Consider the following 21,941-nt stretch of genomic DNA (forward strand, 5'->3'; position numbering starts at 1 on the left):
CACATACACACACACACACACACACACACACACACACACACACACACACACACACACACACACACACACACACACACACACACTCACACTCACACTCACACACACACACACACACACACACACACACACACACACACACACAAAAATCTTGGTTTACGCGTTGTGAGATTGTATATACGATACGATAATACGATACGATAATACTTTATTGTCAGTTTGCACTGAAATTTGTCTTGCGACCCAAACAGCCATGTATGCAACATATAACAGTACACACATTTGACATGACACAAGAAAACAACAAAATACAAATACATACATAAAGACATGCAAAGACATGTCCACCACTAAGCCTACCCCTGGCTTATAACTCCTGATTAAGCCTCAATGTCGTCTGATGGACAAAGGACCTCTTCAGTTTCACCTTATTGTATGTAGGAACACTGTATCTCCTTCCTGAAGGCAGCAACCTATATTCTCCATACAAAGCATGGCTAGTGTTTGAAGTGATATTCCTTGCCAACCTTATCATACTGTTATCATACGTAGATGTATAGAGCCTCTGAAGTGGTTGTCCAACAATCTTTGAACAAATGTTCACTTGTTGCAGCAGTTGTGACTTTAAAGCTACAGACAGACATCCATACCAGGTGGTACTACAGTACTGCAGGACACTCATAATAACAGAAGTGAAAAACAAAAGAAGAATCTGTCTACTAGCACCAAAAGATCTCAGACGGCGAAGGAAATACTCTTTGTTTTGTCTTCTTACCCACTGATTCAATCTGGTCTTTCCATGACAAAAGGTGGTCTATTACTACTCCTAGGTATGTATACGAACATACCTGGTTGATCTGTTCACTATGAATAGTAATAGGGGATCTGTGTATCTCTAGTGGGGCACCAAAAACAATCTCTTCTGTCTTTTTTGTGTTAATGATAAGAGCGTTGTTATCACTCCATTCCACCACCTTATTTACTCTGTGTTGGTGCAGTCCAGGATCACTGGAACTATCCAAAAGAGAAATCAAAACTGTATCATCAGAGTACTTTAGAATGTATTGGTCTGGCTTGTCAGTGCGACATTCAGACAGACATTTCTCAGTACTACAGCTGTCAGTATAAAGGGTGAACAATACAGCTGAGCTTACACAACCCTGGGGAGCACCAACATTAGTGGTTAATGCTGAGGAGAGGGTTTTATATCTGCTACTGTTCTGTAATGTGCTATTGTTCACCTCAGAACAGGGACGCTAGGGTTTCATGTGGTTAATACATTCCTTGTTAAATCTAAAAAAATATGATAAATGTTCACCTGATCTCCATTCTCTCCTGGGAAGCCGATGATCCCTTTGAGTCCAGGAGGTCCAGGTAGGCCAGGGTCTCCAGACTTCCCCAAGGTCCCTGGTGATCCTCTGAAGCCCGCCTCTATGCCCGGTTGCCCATTGATTCCAGGGTACCCTGCATTGCCTCTATTACCTTGTACTCCCTTATTGCCTGAAGGTAGAGTTACCATGTTCAGCTTAATCACTTTAAGCCATATTTTATACTTTGTCTTACGACAATGTTGCACAGATCTACAAGCTCATAACGTGTCGCGATGAGATGCGTTATGAGCTGTTAGAAACATTTTGAACATGTTTAAAGAACAATCACATGCCCAAAATATTGATATAGGTTTAATGTGGTTAAAGAGGAACTTAAGAGATATTCCAAATGGAGATTCATTATGTTTCACTGGGAAAACAGCAGCCAACTCTAGCACGACACATTGACACACAAACAAGAGGTTGCATGCATTATGCTTGATTGTTTCTAGAGATCAATATGCTGAGAAAGTCAGCTTTTCATCTAGCTGCATGTTTGCCACAGATTTAAGCATTTTGGCCAATAAGTCTTTAACCGTATGTCGCGCAACAACATTTTTCCTCCCGGGATTCCTTGGATCATGACGCAACTCCCCATATAGGCCACGTCTACTTCCACCTGACTAGATTTTACGTGATTTTCAATTTTCTTCAAAACTCCTACAGATTTTGTCCCAGAATCAAACACATTGGTACACATTATCTCTGGAGTCATTATGATCAAGATGTATCAGTCAGTTTTCATATTTCATTCCGATTGGCTTTAATTGGCTTCCAAGGTTTGTGCAAGCGCCCTGCTTTCCAAACAATGCCACAAATCATAGCAAATCAGCTGTTATGTTCTAAAAACATGGATTGTTCTTGGGTCTTGTGGTGCTATACATGGGCTCAGGTACCTTTAACCCATTAAGACCTGAGACCGATTCTACAAATTACTTCTAAATCAGTAGGTCACACGATTTCAGGATTTTTCTAAAATGTTCAAAAATAACAGATGCAGATATTCAGTCAGGAGGTAGAGTTTGTAAGTAACTGAAGTAATAAATAAAAGGGTTCCACTTATGGAGAAAGTGTAGTGTATGTTCTGACATTGAACTAAGTACACAGGTGTCTCTTCCTACACAACAGCACCATCCAATCTGCCCCAAATTTGATTCACACATTGAGGGGCCTCTAAACACTTCATCCATAGGGAGTGCACAAATGCTACAAATTACATTGTTTGTTGTTTTGAGAGTTATGTGACAATGGCTGTCAAACAGGGTTTTCATAATCGATACTTGTTTGCCTGTAATTGCCTTCACAAATTTGTGGCCGCGGCCTATTTCCTAAAAAAATGCCATATCATGAACATGACATCCAATCATACCCAAATTGGAATCGAATGCACACCTCCTAAACTGCTTTCACTTCAGCCCATAGAGGGTATCACGAACGCGAACAATCTTACTGTTGTACTAACTCTAGTTCCCCCACAGCACCCATGACTGATACAGCCCTGGGAAGCCAACAGGGGCTGGCGGAGATCTGGCCTCCGGGGTGCACACTTTTATAGTTTGCATTTACATGTTCTTTGAAAATGTGTATAATATGACATTTCTATTAAATACAAATTTGATTATTGTAGTTAATCTTAATATTGTTCACTATGTGCAACCACACAACACAAGGTACTCTTCTTGACTCACTGTTCCTTATTTTAAACCAGGAATGCCTCCATTTGGAAAATGTGATGTGTTGTCTCACCTCGTGGTCCGGTCAAGCCTGGAAGACCAGGAAGTCCTGGGGGACCGGGCTCTCCTTTGACGAGGACGGGGAAAGTCTCTCCCAGGGCACCTGGGACCCCTCGCCTGCCTGGGATGAGTAAACACAGTGAGATACAAATACTGCTATAACACAAGCGTTAGTAGTACTACACTAGCACTGGTAGTAATTCACTAGTATTATTAGCAGTAAACTGGTATTGGTGTTACATTAGTATTGGTGAACACACAAGTCTTAGAAGCTAGTAGTACTACACTGGTATTGGTACGTCTACACTGGTATTGGTATTCCTAGAGTAGTATTGGTCCTTACAAGTATTGTTACAAGGTTGTACTACAATGGTACACTAGTCACTAGTGCAGAATGCAGATACAACACTGGTATTGGTACTGTACAGTAGTACTACATTATGTCTGTATATGACAGATCTGTATTTCTTTGCCTTATATTGAAGTGTTGTGTATCTTATTTTGTTAGTGTTTTCTTATATTTCTGATATTTTATTTTGTAGTATTGTTGAGTGTTTCCTGTCTGCCCTTGTTGTTGTTGTTGCCTGTTCTCTCTTATCCACCCTGTGTTAATACTTATGGTTCATCTTGTTCACCTGTTTGAGTTGCACCTGTGTCTAGTTAGTTCTCTGTGTATCTATACACATTTGTTTCAGTGAGTGTTTGTCAGAACCTCTGTTTGCAGAGTTAATATGACTTATGCTAGAACTAGTGCTATACCAGTATTACAGTCATATCCAGCTCTGTACCTTTCTGTCCTTTGGATCCGTCTTCCCCAAGTAGTCCTGGTTGGCCATCAAACCCCTTCTCCCCCTTCCTCCCTTCGAAGCCATTCCTCCCGCTGGCCCCTCGTTCTCCTGGACACCCTTTTCGGCCTTTGTCCCCTATCAAACCTACACACATGGATAATCATGTGAAAAAGAACACAGCAACTACTGTAGATGTTGGCACATTCATTTTCTCATTTCATATGAAAGTAGAGGATTAGAGCTACCAAACTAGGCATCACTTGCATAGATGTATAAAGAGTGTGTGAGTAGAAAGAAATATATAACAACAAAAATAACAGAAAGGCACAGTCAAATAAAATATACAAAAGTCCAGTATACATATCGTCGGTGTCCAGGACGAACCAGCTAACTCCATTTTCAGCTCTTTTTTTTTCATAAATCAACGCTTTTGAACACCCTTTACGTCTGTTTAAAAAAAAAATGTACCTATGAGAAGTATTAAAAAACGCCTCTGACGAAAACTCCCAACTCCATTGGATCCTCAAACTGTCCGTCAAAAACAAACAACTCCCCCCTCTCCTCTCCAGTGCTGCCTTTTCACAGCATGAGCAGAGCACATTGCGCAGTGAGCGAGGAGGAGGATCACGTAAACAAACTCCCCGTAGTCTGTTAAAACTATGCAGTGTACCTGTTTATCAAACTTAGCACTGTCACTAATGTTATGAAAACAAGTAATTATATTTCTAAAATCTATGAAGTGTTTAATGAGGAGAGCAATGAGACAAGAAGAAAGGAGTTCATAGCATTTCTGTCGTGCTAGTTCTACTGAAACTCCGACTCTTTGCAGAAGTTATTGTAATATTTAAAGTCCTGTTTATTGTTGTAGGCCTATATAATAAGTGTCATGAAGCATCAGGGCATTAATTCACACGTTGTGATGCATTGTGAGCTTGGACATCCATTGTTAGCTTTTGGGAATTTTGACCCTTCCCTCAGCAGCAGAGCTATTGTCAGCTGTTCGGGCTCCTAACTCCACTTGAGATGGATTTCTGTTCGTCGGAAACTCCTAACTCCGCTTAAGTCTTAATTGCGCTGGATTTGGGTAAAGTGTTGATAATATAATGACACATGCAAGTATCTGACAATATATAAAGTCACTATACCAACTTTGATGAGGCAGTATTGCTTTGTTTTAAAAATATAAGGTTTCCTGAAAAACTAATATTTTGGAGTTAGCAGGTTCGCGCTGGACAGCAGAGATATGGTACATGATTCAAAAATTATGGATAGAAGGCAGAAATTCTTCTTGTACAGGTGGAAAACATATCCAGAATATAAAAAAGCAGCATGTACAGTTTATAAAGTCACTGTATCATGTGCATGGTTAAAGTGACATGGTTAAGGAAATGAAAAACAGAGCATCAGGCATAAAGACGTACAGTACAGTATCAAAAACACACAGATCCAAGCAGAGAAAATGGTCCAGAGCATGGTCTTTTTCCACATTCTTGCTCTCGCTAAATTGTGTGCTCTACAGAACTGAAACCATAGCACATCATTAGTAACTGTAATGAGCCTTCCAAGTGAGCCTCTACCAGCTTGCTTTGAAGCATAATCTATTTCATGTTTTTGAACAGCTGCATAATTGGTTCAGGCTAAAATTTCCACAGCAGAGAGAGAAAGAGAGAGAGAGAGAGTGTATGTGTGATGGTAAGGCTGGTGACTGGAGTGTTAAGTTAGCAGTAGCTGTTAAAGTATGAGTGCTTCATACAGTTCAGTCTTGACTCCTCAATACCCAATCCCGTTTATGCCACCTACTGAGTGATGTCAAGAGGTTAGCTTGTATTGTTTGTGTTCTGCAAGGCTCTAGGCCTGTGCACGACAGGACTCAGGAGCATCCTCTCTGACCACATAAGAAGTTGTTAGCTGCAGGGTCATCAGCTGGGATCCACTGTTCATGGATGTTTCGCCCCTTATTATTCCAGAATAATAAGGAGCTATTAAAAAAGATAAAGATATCTCCCTGACACCCTCTGCAGCTAAAACATTCAGCAGTTTTTTGCTCTCCAATCCTTGCCCCGTCTTCTTAACCAGCGCCAAAAGCTTGCCTTCTCTAGTTCCTTGGTGGCCTTGTGGCTCCCTGTAGCCCTGGGTCTTTGGGCCGACACAGCATTGAGCCTCCCGATCCATCCTCCTTCTCTGCCCTCTGCAACCGGGTCTGTGTCATTTTGTCTCTTCCTTTCCTCCTGGCACTGTCAGTGCGCGCCTGAGGTTAGGAGCGTAGGTGCTGGTCTCCTGTAGCTGTTTCGCTGCAGATTCCCCCTGCCTGAGAAAGTGGATCCTCTGTGGGACTCTGGACTCTTATTGTTTGTGTTTGTGACCGCTTTCTGAGCACTTGGTCACGTCGCCATCTGAACGACCCTGTGTCAGAGCTGTTTTACAACCTGACAGAACATACTGGAGCGAGGCATTGATGGTCCCGCCGACGTTGCAGGTTTACATCCCCGACCATTGATGGAGGTTTCTAGGGCTGGGTAGGGTGTCGTAGGTTGAGTTGATGAGAAAGCTGAGTCGAGCCTGTGGTATTTTCCAGAAATCTGCCCAGTTGATCGCTCAACTGCAAAATTACCAATGACTTCGGCCCTGGAGAGGAATATAAAGTCTCCCTGTGTTTCCTGACCACGGTATGGATGCTGAAGCAGGAAAGGTTAACAATATTGTTTCTTTCTTGGCTTTTAAAATAAATCTCTGCCTGTGATTCCACATTTACTTGCTGCGCTGGTTCTGATATGGATATAACTCATTATAATATTACCACCATTACTACTCCTGCTGTGTATTTTACCTTTCTGTCCGTTGGGCCCTGGCTCTCCGTCCTTTCCAAGGGAGCCTGGGATTCCTGGTTGTCCCGGGTATCCAGAGAACCCTGGTGTACCTGGTTTCCCATATGGACCTGGGGGTCCAACACCAGGATACCCATCTTCCCCCTTGGCTCCGTTCTCCCCCCAAAAACCTACACAATAAAATACAACACATTACACTACTATAATTCTACTAATTCCACTGTAATAAATCAATAATATTGTACAACTAATAATGTAAACTGAGACAAACAGCAACAACTTTCTGCACGTCGGTTCTGGACAACCTCCCTACACATCACTCGGCGACATGCACGCTAAGTATGAAGTTGATCGGTCCGGCGGTTCTCGAGATATGTGGGGGATAAACTGTGGACAAGGGAATTGAGGCGGTAGGAAGATATTTTTCATAATGCCTTTTCATTACCTATGTGTAATGGAGTTTAATTGGTGGGGTTTGACACACTGTTGAGATCTGAACGCCAAACATTTTCCAAATAGCCACATTTACCTGGAGGTCCTATGTGTCCTTTCACTCCTTGTGTCCCTCGAGGGCCAGTCTCTCCTGCATCACACAGATTTGGTTTGGGGCCAGGGGGTCCTTCTTTGCCTGGTGGACCGTCCACTCCTCTCTCTCCTCTGCGTCCCAGGGCTCCTTTGGTTCCTAAGGGTCCTGATGGAAGACGGAGAGTTTAATGTAGTAAGAATCTAAAGTTTACCATTTTTAACACTTTACGTTATTGGAGAAAGTGTTCAACTTCAAAGATTCAAGGTGAATTTCTTTGTTACATATTGTGTATGAGTACAGAAGAGTAAAATTATTTTGTTCTGGTTTCCTCAGGCATTGTAGCAGCAGTCATTATTAGAAAGGTGCACTCCTCAGAGTGCAAATCTCCGCCAGGTCTGGCTGCCTACCCAGGGCTGTGTCAGTTTGGGGTACAACCATCAGGACATGAGCAAGCTGTGGGGGCAATTTGTATGACAGACAACTGTTCGCAATAGACAACAGACCGCTGTTCGCGTTTGGTCACCCATCATATTCTGTATGCACTTGGAGGTCGCATTTTTCTTCTAATAAAAGGAATGATACTTGATACATTTTAATTTAGATTTTTTTCAGCGTTGTTTATGTTTCAGCTCACCTCTTTTGTCTTCTTCAAATCCATAATTCTGCCATATTGCTGCAGTTAAAAATGTCTTTGACACTATGGCAGTAGTCTCATAGCCTGGCATGGCCAGTGAAGTGAGTGGTGCCTTCGATGAGTTCATTTCATCAAGCTATTATTAGCCTAAGACTGCTTTAAAAGTACTTAAAGTACTTTTACTCAAATTGCAGATGGGTGTGTGTGTGTGTGTGTGTGTGTGTGTGTGTGTGTGTGTGTGTGTGTGTGTGTGTGCACTCACGCGTGCACATGAAGCCAGCCTGTGTGTGTGCATGTCTTTCAGTGGCGCATGTGTTGCACTCCTGTTTGTGTTTAATTAGTGTAACTGGTTGCATCTTTGTGTTGCAATCAGCTGCAGCTGTTGAGGCTGTGCTCAAACGGACAGACGGACGGACCCACACACACGGTCAAGTGTATGAGTGGTTGGCACCACTCAAAAAATGCCCCTGGTGATAAACCCGCCCCATATTTGCATGCTGGGCCCTTATTGGTCCCTCACAACGTCGGAGGGAGAGAAATCCAATTTCTATTGAGAGGGGCCAGACCCAATCTGCCGAGGGCAATTTATTTTGCAATGGCAGATTTGTCTGCAACCAGGCTAGTAGTCTCACGTAATCTCCGAATGCCTCCGAAGCATTTGAAAATTGTCTGGCTTGAGAGACTGACTCTATAGTGACTAGATTCAATAGGTCACCATTTTTGGTGTCACTGCCGTCTGTGTCTGAGTTCACTGAGTCTTCTCTCTCTCTCATGTGCGCTACCATAGACGAAATTTGAGAGTTGTAATTTTGTGCACACGAAAAATTATACATCACATACAGCAAATAAAGTAACACAAAAGTAACGTAACTAGTTACTTTTATGATACAGTAACTATTGTAGTAACTACGTAACTTTTTTGAGTAGTAATTAGTAACTAACTTACTATTTTGAAGTAACTTGCCCCAACACTGGTCGTCTCAGCCTAGCATAGCAATTGTTAGAGTAGGCATAGATAGACAACCACATAGCGATAGCCGTCCCTGACATAACACACCTACTGTATAAACAGTGTAAACTGAATCCCTAGACTCTGCATTCCTTTTTTCTTCACACACCTGTGCTTTGATAATAGTTTTCTGAGCTGACACGCTGAAGTGATTACTGCCACACCTATTGATCTAAAGTCTAAACACATTCTATCATACAATGTATGGTCTTTCGAGCCGGACTGAAGGAACCACTTCAGCCCAATGTTCAGGAGAGGATGAGAGAGATCTAGAAAATGATGTGGAAAGTCCAAGGCAGTGCAATCACCTGCATGAGGTTAGTTACCGTACCAGGCACTGCATGTCTGTTCACGAGCAGGCCAGACAAGATATCTCCACCGATGTTCTATTATGTATTCAGAGGAGATTGACCAGTAATGACTTAACCCACATGACAGCTGACGTTGCTATATTAAGTGGTCGGTGATTTCACATAATTGAAATACAAAATTGTCATTGGCATTGTTTATCTTCAAGGCGGTTACATGTCGCCTTTCCGACATGTCGCCTTTCCGACGTTAACTAACCCTATACCTAACCCTAACCGCACGCGGAAGCCACTAGTCGGAGTAGTGAGATGTCGGAATGCAGACATTACCCCCTTCAAGGCGCTTAGAAAATGCCATCAGTATGATAATATTATCCTACTCAATCAAAATTGGCTTGTTCTTGAGGTCCTGTGTATTCAGTCAGAGTTTTGCAAGACCACCTTTTCATTTGCTGCTCCACATTCCTGGAACTGGCTTCAAAGTACTAAAAGGGTTAGCCGCACCAGTGCAACCAACTTAACAGCAGACCAATTAAAAAGTTAGTCCAGAGCCCTGAGTGTGTAATTGCACCTCCTGAAAGCTGAGAATATTTTTGAATTTCCATTTTTGCTAAGCAGCAAGCTAGATAGGCTTTCTTTGACTAATGTGATTTACGTAGGATTTATTTACGCGACTGCAAATGCAAAACAGAAGAGAGGGGGACATCCGCTTTACAATGTTCAAATTGTCAGCGCTTCCATTGTCTCAAGAGACTTATGTGTCTGTTTTGTTTGATTTATACTTTGATTCATTACTTTGTACTGACATTTCTATTATCTGTTGAATTAATTCTTCCTCAATGGGCTCCCAGTTTAAATTATATGAAATAAAATAAAATAAAATAAAATAGCTATACTATATACAGGTATATACCTTCATGTATGGGTCAATACCTAATATCAACCTTTTAACATGATCATGCTTATAGGTTTTGTTTATTTGCTGACCGTGTTATTTACCTGTTAATCCTGCAGGACCAGGCGGTCCAGGGACTCCTTTAGGACCCTGGTAGCCTGGGGGCCCTGTGAAGCCAAGGGGGCCAGGGGCCCCAATCACAGAGTCCCCAAGGGGACCCTTCAGCCCTGGGGGGCCCTGAAGACCAGGAGAACCTAGAGGACAAAGTTAACAAGAGTCAACAATTTAGAAGAGAAAATAGGACAGCTGATAAAACAGAGGTTTATACCACCAAAGAAAATAACATTTCTGTGGGTGTTTTGCTTTTAGTCTGTCTTGTTTAATTGTATTGTAATTTCTGTGTTTAGATGCCTTAGTTAACACAGTGCACTGAACTGTCACTGTAAAGCCTGAGTTATACTTGGTTGCAAATCATGTCAAGCAAATAGCCGGTCTGCAACACATCATGTTATGAGCTTGTAGATCAGCTATTTTTGTTGCGCAACACCGGTGTGCAACTAAGTTCAAATCAGGGATAAGTGGCCTCAACGCTAAAAGAACTCACCATGTCAAACATGGAGGAAAGTCAGCATTAAAACTCATTTGCTGTGGAGGATTTGGTACAATCTTGTAGATGTGGTCAAATTCTTGGCTGAGGAGACACTGGAGTTTATCCAGGCGCAAAGGAATCAAAACAGTGACTGATAACGGTTCACACAATGGCTGTGTAGGAACCCGTAATACGGTGGCGAGTTGGGCAACATCTGACCATGTGTCAGACATGACAGGCTTGTTGACAAAACATTATTTATAATTCCGAGCCTATCGGTATGCAACTTGAACAGTGCGGAGCGGACATCGCACTGATTGGCACAGGTATTTGTTTGGCTATCGCCTCGCTTAGGCGTGCCTCACAGGGCTCAAGTTCTGACGGCATGCCTGCCTTATTTAAATGTTTTTAATGATCAACTTATTACGATTGGAAGTGATGCGTATTTACGTCTGTAAACTTCAGATGCGCCTCCTACTGGAGACTTGGCTCAGATCTGAACCCATTTGATTTGGCGTTAGGAACCCATTGCGACCGCATGCCCTTGCTGACGTCAACCCCAGCAAGGTTCAAGCCCACGACCATCCTCTTGAAAGGCGTGTGCTCTAACCGCTACACTGGGGCGGCCTTATCAATATGCTATTATTACTATATTAATAGTACCTGGAGATCCATCAAAGCTGTCGCCCTCTGGTCCATCTTTACCTGAATCACCTCGACTGCCAACAGCACCTAGAGTCACACGCAGGCCCACACACACACACACACACACACACACACACACACACACACACACACACACACACACACACAATGAATTGAGGGCAAATATGCACGTATAGATATATATATAAATAAATAACGCGTTGCCGGCTTGCCACCACGTTGCGTCAACTAATTTCAACGCACAGCACCGTCATGCATAAATTAGACTTAAAGCTCATTTTTTGGAAGAAAAAGAATGACCCCGTTAATGTTGATTTGCCTTTGCCTTCCCAACTTCCGTAACAATGTGGCTACTAGTAGCCGTTACAGCTGCAAGCGTATGTGTCACTCTGTTCGTTGCTGGCTGCTAAAACGGAGTAGGAACAAGTAGCTTGCTCCCTATTTGCTGCTTCCTCGGACACCTACAGTGGGTGACCATTGACTTTGTCGTTTTTTTTCATTCTTCTCATGCGTTTCATGCAGGGCATGTATGATTTCCACTCTGTGCCACTAGGGGCAGCAGCGGTCTACTGCCTACAGCTGCCTACAGCCCACAGCAGACAGCAAGAATATATTTGTTACTAGTTACTGTATATCCTCTCCAAACTGTACATACATTACTTTACACTTTTGTATTATGTTTTGACACTTGCTTTGGAAAATGTAAACGTATGTTTTATCATGCCAATAGCTCATTTGAATAGCAAAATTGTTTGTTTTGGGGTTTTTAGGCACTGTTTTTCCTAGAAAGACAGAGAAAGATCCTGTCTGTTGCTTACAGTACAAGATGTGACATTTATATTAAGCAAAATATTAAGCAAATAAAGTTATATAGCATGATGCTGCGCTTAACATTAGTTTAATTTTAACGTCTTAATTGATAAAACGAGACGGGAAAATAAGCGTATTTGTTTCTCTTGCCAATAGCTCATTTGAATTGACAAATTGTATTTCTGTGGTGGTGGTTCAGTGGCCCTATATATATATATATATATATATATATATATATATATATATATATATATATTTAATATATACTGGGGTCATACGTTCTGTGCTTTCTGTGTGTGCACTTATGCCGTGTGTCTCTTTCTTTGAGCGGGGGGGGGTCTATCAAGGCAGGCTATTTGTTCAGATGCAATTTCAGCGTGGCTATTAAATAGGCAAAAAAAAAGCTGATCTACAAGCTCACAAAGAGTCGCGATGCAACTCTATTTTCTAACATTTTAGTCTATTTTTGGCGGAGAGAGAGGGAGAGAGAGAGAGGGAGAGGGAGAGGGAGAGAGAGAGAGAGAGAGAGAGAGAGAGAGAGAGAGAGAGAGAGAGAGAGAGAGAGAGAGAGAGAAATTAATATAATATAGGCCTTATATACTTTCAATACTTTCAATTTCAATTTCAAAGTCAATGGTCACCCACTGTATATCTATACACAAATCCACGGCGCGCTGCCCTGCGCGCCGCCATTGCTGCGGTCTTACGTCCGCGTAGCGTTCAGACCGCAGCAATGGCTGCGCGCAGGGCAGCGCGCCGTGGATTCGTGTATAGAAACCCTCTCGTTCCCCTCTCACCCCGTTTAACTAGACACTCAAGTGACGATGTTCTTTGAACTCAGTTGCAAAGGTAAACAGACTTGTTGATTGTGAACTAAGTTAATGTTTGCCAAATGTTATTTATTATTTGCAAGCTAACTAATATTAACATCAGTCATAAAGGTTGATCAGTTATAGAACTGATAAAATTGACATGTTCGAGGTGGTACCCAGGGGTCCTGAGGGTCCGGGCAGACCATTGTCTCCTCTTTGTCCCTTCACTCCATCAGGCCCAATGCGGCCTGTGAAACCTTGTGGACCTAGTTCCCCCTGGAGACCTGCAGAAAGACAAGACAGACAGACAGACAGACAGACAGACAGACAGACAGACAGACGGACAGGACATTATTAAATATAGGCTACCTACTCCATGTTCATACACGATACTACCTCTACAGCAGAAACAGCTATGAGTAGGAGCAACATATTAAAAGTAATGATAAAGATGCAAAAGTTACAAATGACGGCGCAGAATCCTTTCTCAAGACTGTTGTGTGAATGCAGTATTTGAACTTGGCTTGTGTCAACCTACTGTACTACAGTATATCTGCATGGCCACTACCTGGTGTGTGTGTGTGTGTGTGTGTGTGTGTGTGTGTGTGTGTGTGTGTGTGTGTGTGTGTGTGTGTGTGTGTGTGTGTGTGTGTCTGTGTGTCTGTGTGTGTGTGTGTGTGTGTGTGTGTGTGTGTGTGTGTGTGTGTTTGTGTGTGGCGTACGTGCGTGCGTGTGTGTCTACCATTCAGTCTGTCGTCAATTCAACGTTAACTTACAGGATAAGTCGCTGACACGATGTGTTGCATTCATGTTTACCTGGCTCTCCAGCTTGTCCCTTTTCTCCAGGGGGTCCAGGGCTTCTGGGAGCACAAGGAAGTGTCTCCCCTGAAAAAATATTGACGTTGTTTAATAGATAGCAGAGACCACAGGATCAGCTCAGCTCTCTTCTACTTTTATTCTCCGTCTCTATTATAGTTCTGTCACTTTCACACTTACATTTATTTATCATCTCTTTGGTATGGTCTAGTATCTAATCCTTGCACTCCTTGCACTCCATTGGTTGACTGCAATAGCAATGATCTAGGATCGGATCCTTATTCTCCTCACTAATGGTTCACTGTAATGTAGCTGATCTAGGATCTGACCCTTGTACTTCCTACTATTGGTTTGTTGTGATGTCTCTGATCTAGGATTGTATCCTTGTACTCCTTACTATTGGTTCATTGCAATGTTGCTGATCTAACTGATGTAACTCCTGTTTTACCTTGAACTCCTTTAGATCCTTGGTTGCCATTACGTCCATCGGGTCCTGGGTCTCCAGGGTCCCCTCTCTCTCCCACGGCTCCAACCAGGCCAGGGCCTGTGTCCCCCGTTTGTCCCGTTAAGCCTTTCAGTCCCTGGAACCCTGGATAACCTCTGTCTCCAGGAAATCCAGGGAAACTGTCACCCTGGCAATAACAACAAACAGTGAGAAACCAGAATAAAATGCCTGGAATATTGTGATATCATAAGATAACAAAATATGGCCTTTATTGATCTGATATAACGGAAAATTGGTTGACACAACAGACACCCAAGGGCAGGGACTAGAAAACTAAACACAGGCTACAACTTGTGATGAAGAGCAAGTGGCTTATTTAGCTCCTAAGCCAAACTGTTCATTAGTTATTCACCAAAATGTGAAAATAGTATTACAGAGTGCTAAACTATGTAGTCAGTCTTAGAATCATGTGACAAACATTTCTGTTATGTTTCATTGCATTAGTATAAAGCGGTCAAGAATTACACCTCACTTCTTTTTAGTACATTTTCACAATCTGAAATGTGTCTGAAATTGGACAGACGGTCTAGGAGGAGTTCTTTCCAGAGACATGTTTTCAAAAGATTCAAAAGGTAGTAAAGCGAATAGGATGTAAATTGACTGTGATCTGTGTGTGTCCATATACCTCAGGGCCGATGTCCCCTGAGGACCCTGGTGTGCCATCTCCTCCTCTCCTCCCAGTAAAGCCAGGTCTACCTGGGGGCCCTAGCTGGCCTCGCTCCCCTTTCTCACCTGGACACACACACGCACGCACACACACACACACACACACACACACACACACACACACACACACACACACACACACACACACACACACACACACACACACACACACACACACACACACACACACACACACACACACACACACACATTCACAAAACCACCCGATTTCAAGAAAAAAATGTGTTTAGTGTGAAGCATGAATGTCATGCAGTGTGTAGGGGGCATTAGTCACACTCAAGAACACACATCCTCCGATTTTGGTGCTGAGCCAAACTGCAAGGGCAGTGAAACATAAAAAAAGGGCTCGCAGAAGAGAGTGATGGAGAATTACAGACACCTGCAGTCTGCTGCAAGACCACTTTGATTAACACGGACATACTATACTGTATATGTACTGTACATTTATAAATGTGAGAACATACCCCAAACACCTATGACACGTCACTACCTTCTCATGCCCAGTTCATAATATAGTGATGCTTGGGCAACATCTGACCAAACGTCATATCCATGTTGATGAGGACAGAATCATAACAGATTCCAACCCCATCGGTAGGCCCACGCAACTAAAACGTCACTGAGTCAGCAGAAGCAGGCACTTGCTCGGCTGTGACCTCAATTGGGTGCGCATCAAGTCTACTTGCCTCGTTTTGAAGGTGTTTTCAATGTTTTTAATGGCAACATCACCTTGCTCTCTTTCACATCGTGAGTCACGTGACTCGGCCTTCCGTAAACGTTGACACAAAAGAGATACCTTTCGTGTCCGAATCTGACGTTCGGTCATTGATGTTGAGTGAGAAGGTGTTGGACACGCTATGTGTACACAAGCATGCTTAAAGCCTTACTGTGCTGTGTTATTTTGGTTATAATCTTTCACTGACATAGGCACCAGAAATGTACCGGATATGTATCTATTTATGTATTTTAGCGTTAATAAATACCATTCCTGGCGACGTTCTGTTGCGATCCAAAATATCCTTTAGCGCTAGGACCCTGCAAGATTCATTTTTTCACCATTCTTTCCCTATCAACAAACGCTGTAATGACACAGAGCTACCAGTACGTGTCGCCAAAATAAAACAACTGAAAACAATGTTACACAGAATGGCTTTAAAGTTGTAGAAGTAATACAAGTTTGTATTACTAGTTGTAGTAATAGTTATTAGTAATAATAGTCTAGTCTAGTTTGCAGTAGTATTATAAAGTAGTAGTAGCTTTAGTAGTGTTTGAAACACAGACAGAAGTCCTTATGGTCATCCCACCTTTGATATCCATGATGAAGAGGTCACCTTTCTGACCTTGTGGCCCTCTGATGCCTGGGAAACCTCTGAGACCCTAGAAATACAGATAGAGAGAAATCATACCTCGGCAACAATAAGACAGGAAATGACACCCTAGCTACATGAAATAACTCCTAGCAAGCCCCATTTTGAGTCCAGGCCCACTACACCATATTTCTATGAAGTACAACACTCTTGCAGCTAGTTTTTTAGGCAGCATTCTGAACATAGGTGAAGCCAAAGTGAGGGACAGATCGAAAGGTGAACTGTGTTGCTTCGTCTTTCAATATCCCTCTCTCATGCAATTTGGCTCAACTTTGTTACAGCTGATCTACAAGCTCATCGCATAGAGCTTGTAGATCACTATAAAAAAGAAAAGAAAAGTAAAAAGAACATTGCCCAAAATAGGGATGCCAGGGTTAATCTGGTCAAGGGTTTCATTTTTCATAGGAGAAAGCACGACTGGTATCGATAGTGCAGAAAATTAATGGCTGTTTAAAAAAGAATTAGCCATTATTAAGTTGACATTTCAAGATTGAAGGAGATTTTAGGCTACAGGACGAAGCAGCACTGCCAACTCGTCCACCTATTAACCCCTGCATCCCCGTTGTAAAATAGAGTCTATGAACCCTCTTCAGATCCCGCGAGATCACCAAGATCCCGCGAGATTTCGCGAGACCCCGCGAGTTCACATGAGACTTAATAGAGGAAGAGACTGACAGATAAGCCTAGTCATGTGCTAAAGCTGCCATCCTCTGGCAAAGAACATTGTTTGTTATTCAACTGAGTTTAGTTTCAGTTTTGAACAGTGGTTTTGCATGTGTGCGTCTCTGTACTAAAAGTGAGTAACCTTTATGTTGCTTCAGTTAAGATGTATAAGTTACAGTGGTGTATTTTCCCTTGTTGTTCAGTTGACAACAGGCTAATTCCCTCTCAGGTGCTGTAATGTTTGGGCAGCTATTAAAATAAACAGAGATTTATATTTGAGTTCTAGAACTTTCCTCAGTATTATAGCCATGTGTGTTGTACAAAATGGCTGCTTCCATTAAAGGGAAATCCATGCATTTACAGAGATTGTTTTGGGTTTAATATGCGATGTGTTCATACCAGTATGTAATTGTTCTATGCTATTGTGTTCAGTTACTATGAGTTTACTGTGCTTGGCATTAATATGCCTCTATGGATTTAACTAACAGTGGTCGTAGAGCAAGCAGTATTCTGTTATTAATTCATTACTGTATGTACAGTACTAAGCACTTGTTGTTCTTTATCATTTGTTTGTTCCATTTAGACCACACACGCACCTCCTGTATGACCCCTGCACCTTTTCTGTATGACTGATTGGAATAAAACCAAGGCCAAAGACTGTTCTCTATGTGTTCTTGCCGACACCCTGTGGCGACGACCACCCCACCTGAACACCCTAACCCTAGTTTGTCTTCTACACCCGTGGTAATGAATGATGATCATTATATCGTATTATTATTCTGCTCCCGTAAATGATTGCACGCTTTCATTTAGTGCACAAGCAGATCTGTTTCCGCAGCAGAAAACCGTTTGGTTCTCCTCTGTTCTTTTGACAGATTAACGTTGCGTTAGTCGGTCTGCCATCCTGCAGATGGATGCTATTGATGATTCTCATCCCCATGTCTCTCGCGTGCTCACAGTCACCTCTCTCACAAGTATTGCTGTACTGTACCTGACTATAGACCAATTACTTGTTTACAAACATTGAGACGTGCAGGTGCCAGTTTCATGTCATCAATTCCCAATAGATCCCCAAACCTGTTGTTTTGGGGAGAGCTAGTTTTGGTTCATTTAACGTCCTCCTGTGTGTAGGCTGGACAGGCGGTCCCTAGCGAGACATATATACTTCATCGTGCAACGGTGTTGCACACCAAGAATAGGTGAGATATACAAGTTCACAACGCGCCGTGGAGGTGACTGTTTGTAGGTCTGCTATTCTCGGCAGTTCTCCGCGCGCGACACCATCGTACGATGGAACATAAATGAGGCTTTATTGCCTGCAGCTGGCCGAGCAGGCAGGCCCTGGTGCCGTGGTCATGAGGAGCACTCCTTACGTGCGTCTCAGGGCTAATGACAATGACTGGAGGCGGGATTTTGAGGACAATTGGTTTGAGAAACGCTATTATTGCTTTGCAGGTGCTTGTAATAGTTATTAGTAATAGTACTGTAGTCTTCAGTTTGCAGTACTATTATAAAGTAGCTTTAGTAGTGTTGTGCTGTCCTCCCCCCTCTTTTTTTGTATTTCTCTTTCTGGAAACAATCAAAAACGATGGAGTTTGCACAAAAAAAAATTAAATCGGATTCGGATTCATAAAACATAATAAACAAGGCAGGTGTGCCGTCAGAAGTGGACTTGAGCCCTGTGAGACGCCCCTGAGTGACCCATTAGGTGAGTGAGTGGCCGTGCCGAGAGGTGCGGACTCCAGAGTGGCGTTTGAGTTGCATAACGATAGGCAGAGAATCATAAATCATCATGTCGTTGTCAACATGCGCCGCAATGGGGTGTCCCATCACGTCAAACGAGTGACGCATGGTCAAATCTGTCCCAACTCGTCACCTATTTGATGCAATGGGAGTGAGAATGCGTTGGGACGGTAAATAAGAGCTGACAATTCAGAGACAAGAAAAAACACCTTTGCAACACAGAGACAGGTAATAATACATAATAGCAATGCTTGTTCCTTTTTAACCACTTGAACCCCTGCATCCATATTCTGGGGGGAACATTAGACGAAAATAGCTGTTGTTATTGTTGCCGAAGAGTTTTGGTGTAGATGGAAAAAATCTGTCCAAATACAGAGCCAACTCAATTCCAGTTTACTAGTCCAGAGGGGTTAAGTTTAAACCATGCTGATATAGAAGATCTTCTTCCTGCTACTTTCTCTTCTCTTTCTATCTCCTCTTCTATCCACTTCTCCTCCTACTCCGTTTCTCCTGAAACTGTCCTCTTGCTACATTTTCTTCTTCTGATCCTTCTACGCCTTCTCCTCCTTTTGTTATATAATATATTGTTATTATCTTTATCACACCAGAAATACTGACCTCGAAGCCATGACCCCCAGCATCTCCAGGTAAACCGGTATCTCCTTGCTCTCCTGGCAACCCCGGTGTTCCTGATGACCCTAGAAAGCCCATCTCTCCGATGGGTCCACGAGGGCCAACCACCAGAGTGGGAGGACATGCACACTCCCCTGCACTGCCTACACACACACACACACACACACACACACACACACACACACACACACACACACACACACACACACACACACACACACACACACACACACACACACACACACACACACACACACACACACACACACAGCTGATTAACTGAATTACATTTTCATATCAATGCACTCCGTTTCTACTGCCAGTAGTTAGTAGCTCTCTTCCTTTCTCTGCTGTGTCCGAGACTAGGGAAATGTCATCTGCATCTGAATGAATGTGAACGTCAGGTGAATGAAAGATATTCACCTGACGTTGATATTAGAGATGAAGATGGCCAAACATTGTTAGATATAATTTCCAGTAGTACCATTACTGACTGAGTGGTACCTTTATTTCCAGGGAAACCGCCGTATCCAGGTGGACCCAGTTCACCTGTATCTCCATCTTCACCTGGAGAACCTGGACGACAGAAAGCACCTGCAACACGCACGCACACACGCACACAGAAGAGAATGTAAATATAAACTATTAGTCTATATATATATATATAGTATGTGTGTGTGTGTGTGTGTGTGTGTGTGTGTGTGTGTGTGTGTGTGTGTGTGTGTGTGTGTGTGTGTGTGTGTGTGTGTGTGCGCGCGCGATGATATACCTGGGGTCCCCTGTCTTCCCTTCGGGCCCTTGGGCCCCACGGGGCCTGGTTTCCCCGGCTCTCCAGGTGATGGACCATTTGCAAACACCTGACCTGGCCCTCCTTTTGTCCCCTTAGGACCTGGTTCACCTGGAGGTCCTACCGCACCCGGAGGACCTGACAGAGAGGTTCCACAGTCACATGCAATCGTATCGAATCCTTTTGCAATGCAAATAATCAATTTTATTAATACTAAGTTCTTGTGCGTTGTATTTAGCAATTTTAAGAAGAAAAAAGAGAAAGAGGGGTTTAATTACTTTTCCATTACATATCGCTACACTTGGTTTATCGATACATGTGTGTAATCTCTCTTTTCTTTTTACAGATATTTTTGGGGGCTTTTATGCCTTTATTTGGACAGGACAGTAGGCTGACAGGAAATGGGGAGAGAGATGGGGCGGAGACACACAGCAAAGGTCGTCGGGAACGGGAGTCGAACTCGCGACACGCTGTCATGCTGGATCAGGGCCGGCCGCTGCTATAAGCAATATAAGCGGGCGCTTAGGGCCACAACTACTAATATATATAATAATACATTTTTCCTTTAAAAAACCTGCACTATCCACATGTTTCAAACAGTTTGTTTTTTGCTAAATAGTTACTGTATGGATTTTAAATCATTGAATCGTAGCGTATCACCACGAATGAACCAATATCGTCCATGTATCGTATCGTCAAGCATGTATCGTGATGCATATCGAATCGCTGTTAAAATGTCTTCACAATGCAAGGGATGGCCACTCAACCAAGCAATACAGAACACAGTGAGGTTCCTGTAATTAGCATTTGTTATAAATCGTAAAACCGAATGATACAGGGGTTGAGTTTAGCCAAGGTGGATGAACAGGCAAATCTATAAACAATATCACCGTAATCCAGTTGAGACATATGAAGTCCAGCAAACTAAAGTTTTCCTTGCAGACATGCAAAGCAAGACCACAATCTATACAGAAAACTCAATGTAAACTTTTGCTTCTTCGAAAGGCATTCAATGTGTTGTTTAAAGTGTGTACTATCCAACCAAATTCTTAAATATGTACTGTATAACTGTCCATTCGTTTAATGGGCATCGTTCCCAATGGGCATCAACCTGGGTATATATAAATAATGGGCATTTTACAGGTGAGCTCAAAAGTGCTCATGTATAACAATTCACCTAAAAGTCCAAACTGAAATCAGTATGAAAATATGAAAATAATGCATAAATATCGAGGGCCATCGCCTAACAAAACCAAAGGCAACTGCTATAGAATCCACCATGTCTGCTTCTTGGTCCAGTTCAGAAGTGTCGCTGTCATTCCAGCTAGCAGTAGTTTCCCCTGTGTACTTCTAGTTGTGCAGCTTATGAGCCACTTACATGGTAATGTCAACACAAGCATAATACAAAGCATAAACAACAAACCTAGTAGCTCACTAAAGCACAACACACACACACACGCACACGCACACGCACACACACACACACACACACACACACACACACACACACACACACACACACACACACACACACACACACACACACACACACACACGCACAATACACACACGCAGAATACACACACAATAAGCACTGACCGACTATAGATACTCCAGGGGGACCTGGAGGTCCATGCATCCCCATCAACCCTACGTCTCCTGGTTCTCCTTGCGCACCAGGAGGCCCCGGATCTCCAACATTACCTGGAACATAAAGACACGTGACACTTGTTCTGTTTCCAGGAGTTTGTTTCTATGGGTGACTTTCATTGTCTGCT

General features: G+C 42.8%; 1 protein-coding gene across 5 annotated transcripts in view; it reads right to left on the reverse strand.

The window, feature by feature from the left end:
* col4a4 (collagen, type IV, alpha 4) overlaps window positions 1-21,941 on the reverse strand; it is a 141,020-nt gene that overhangs the window by 62,288 nt on the left and 56,791 nt on the right. For all 5 annotated transcript variants that reach the window (XR_014601356.1, XR_014601357.1, XR_014601358.1 and 2 more), the window contains 16 exons: window positions 21,763-21,867; window positions 20,146-20,301; window positions 19,881-19,970; window positions 19,362-19,519; window positions 16,275-16,347; window positions 14,909-15,015; window positions 14,227-14,410; window positions 13,779-13,847; window positions 13,139-13,246; window positions 11,338-11,406; window positions 10,190-10,339; window positions 7,243-7,404; window positions 6,716-6,883; window positions 3,889-4,032; window positions 3,114-3,221; window positions 1,316-1,497 (listed from right to left, as the gene is read on the reverse strand). Coding sequence is in view for 1 of the 5 variants with exons in the window: in XM_084065334.1 (XP_083921460.1) it covers window positions 1,316-1,497; window positions 3,114-3,221; window positions 3,889-4,032; window positions 6,716-6,883; window positions 7,243-7,404; window positions 10,190-10,339; window positions 11,338-11,406; window positions 13,139-13,246; window positions 13,779-13,847; window positions 14,227-14,410; window positions 14,909-15,015; window positions 16,275-16,347; window positions 19,362-19,519; window positions 19,881-19,970; window positions 20,146-20,301; window positions 21,763-21,867 (2,033 nt within the window). In the remaining 4 variants the exon portion in view is untranslated. The remainder of the gene's footprint in view (window positions 1-1,315; window positions 1,498-3,113; window positions 3,222-3,888; window positions 4,033-6,715; window positions 6,884-7,242; window positions 7,405-10,189; window positions 10,340-11,337; window positions 11,407-13,138; window positions 13,247-13,778; window positions 13,848-14,226; window positions 14,411-14,908; window positions 15,016-16,274; window positions 16,348-19,361; window positions 19,520-19,880; window positions 19,971-20,145; window positions 20,302-21,762; window positions 21,868-21,941) is intronic.

This window comes from Gymnoscopelus microlampas (genome assembly GCF_963454915.1).
Source record: "Gymnoscopelus microlampas genome assembly, chromosome: 8".
Taxonomy (NCBI): Eukaryota; Metazoa; Chordata; class Actinopteri; order Myctophiformes; family Myctophidae; genus Gymnoscopelus; species Gymnoscopelus microlampas.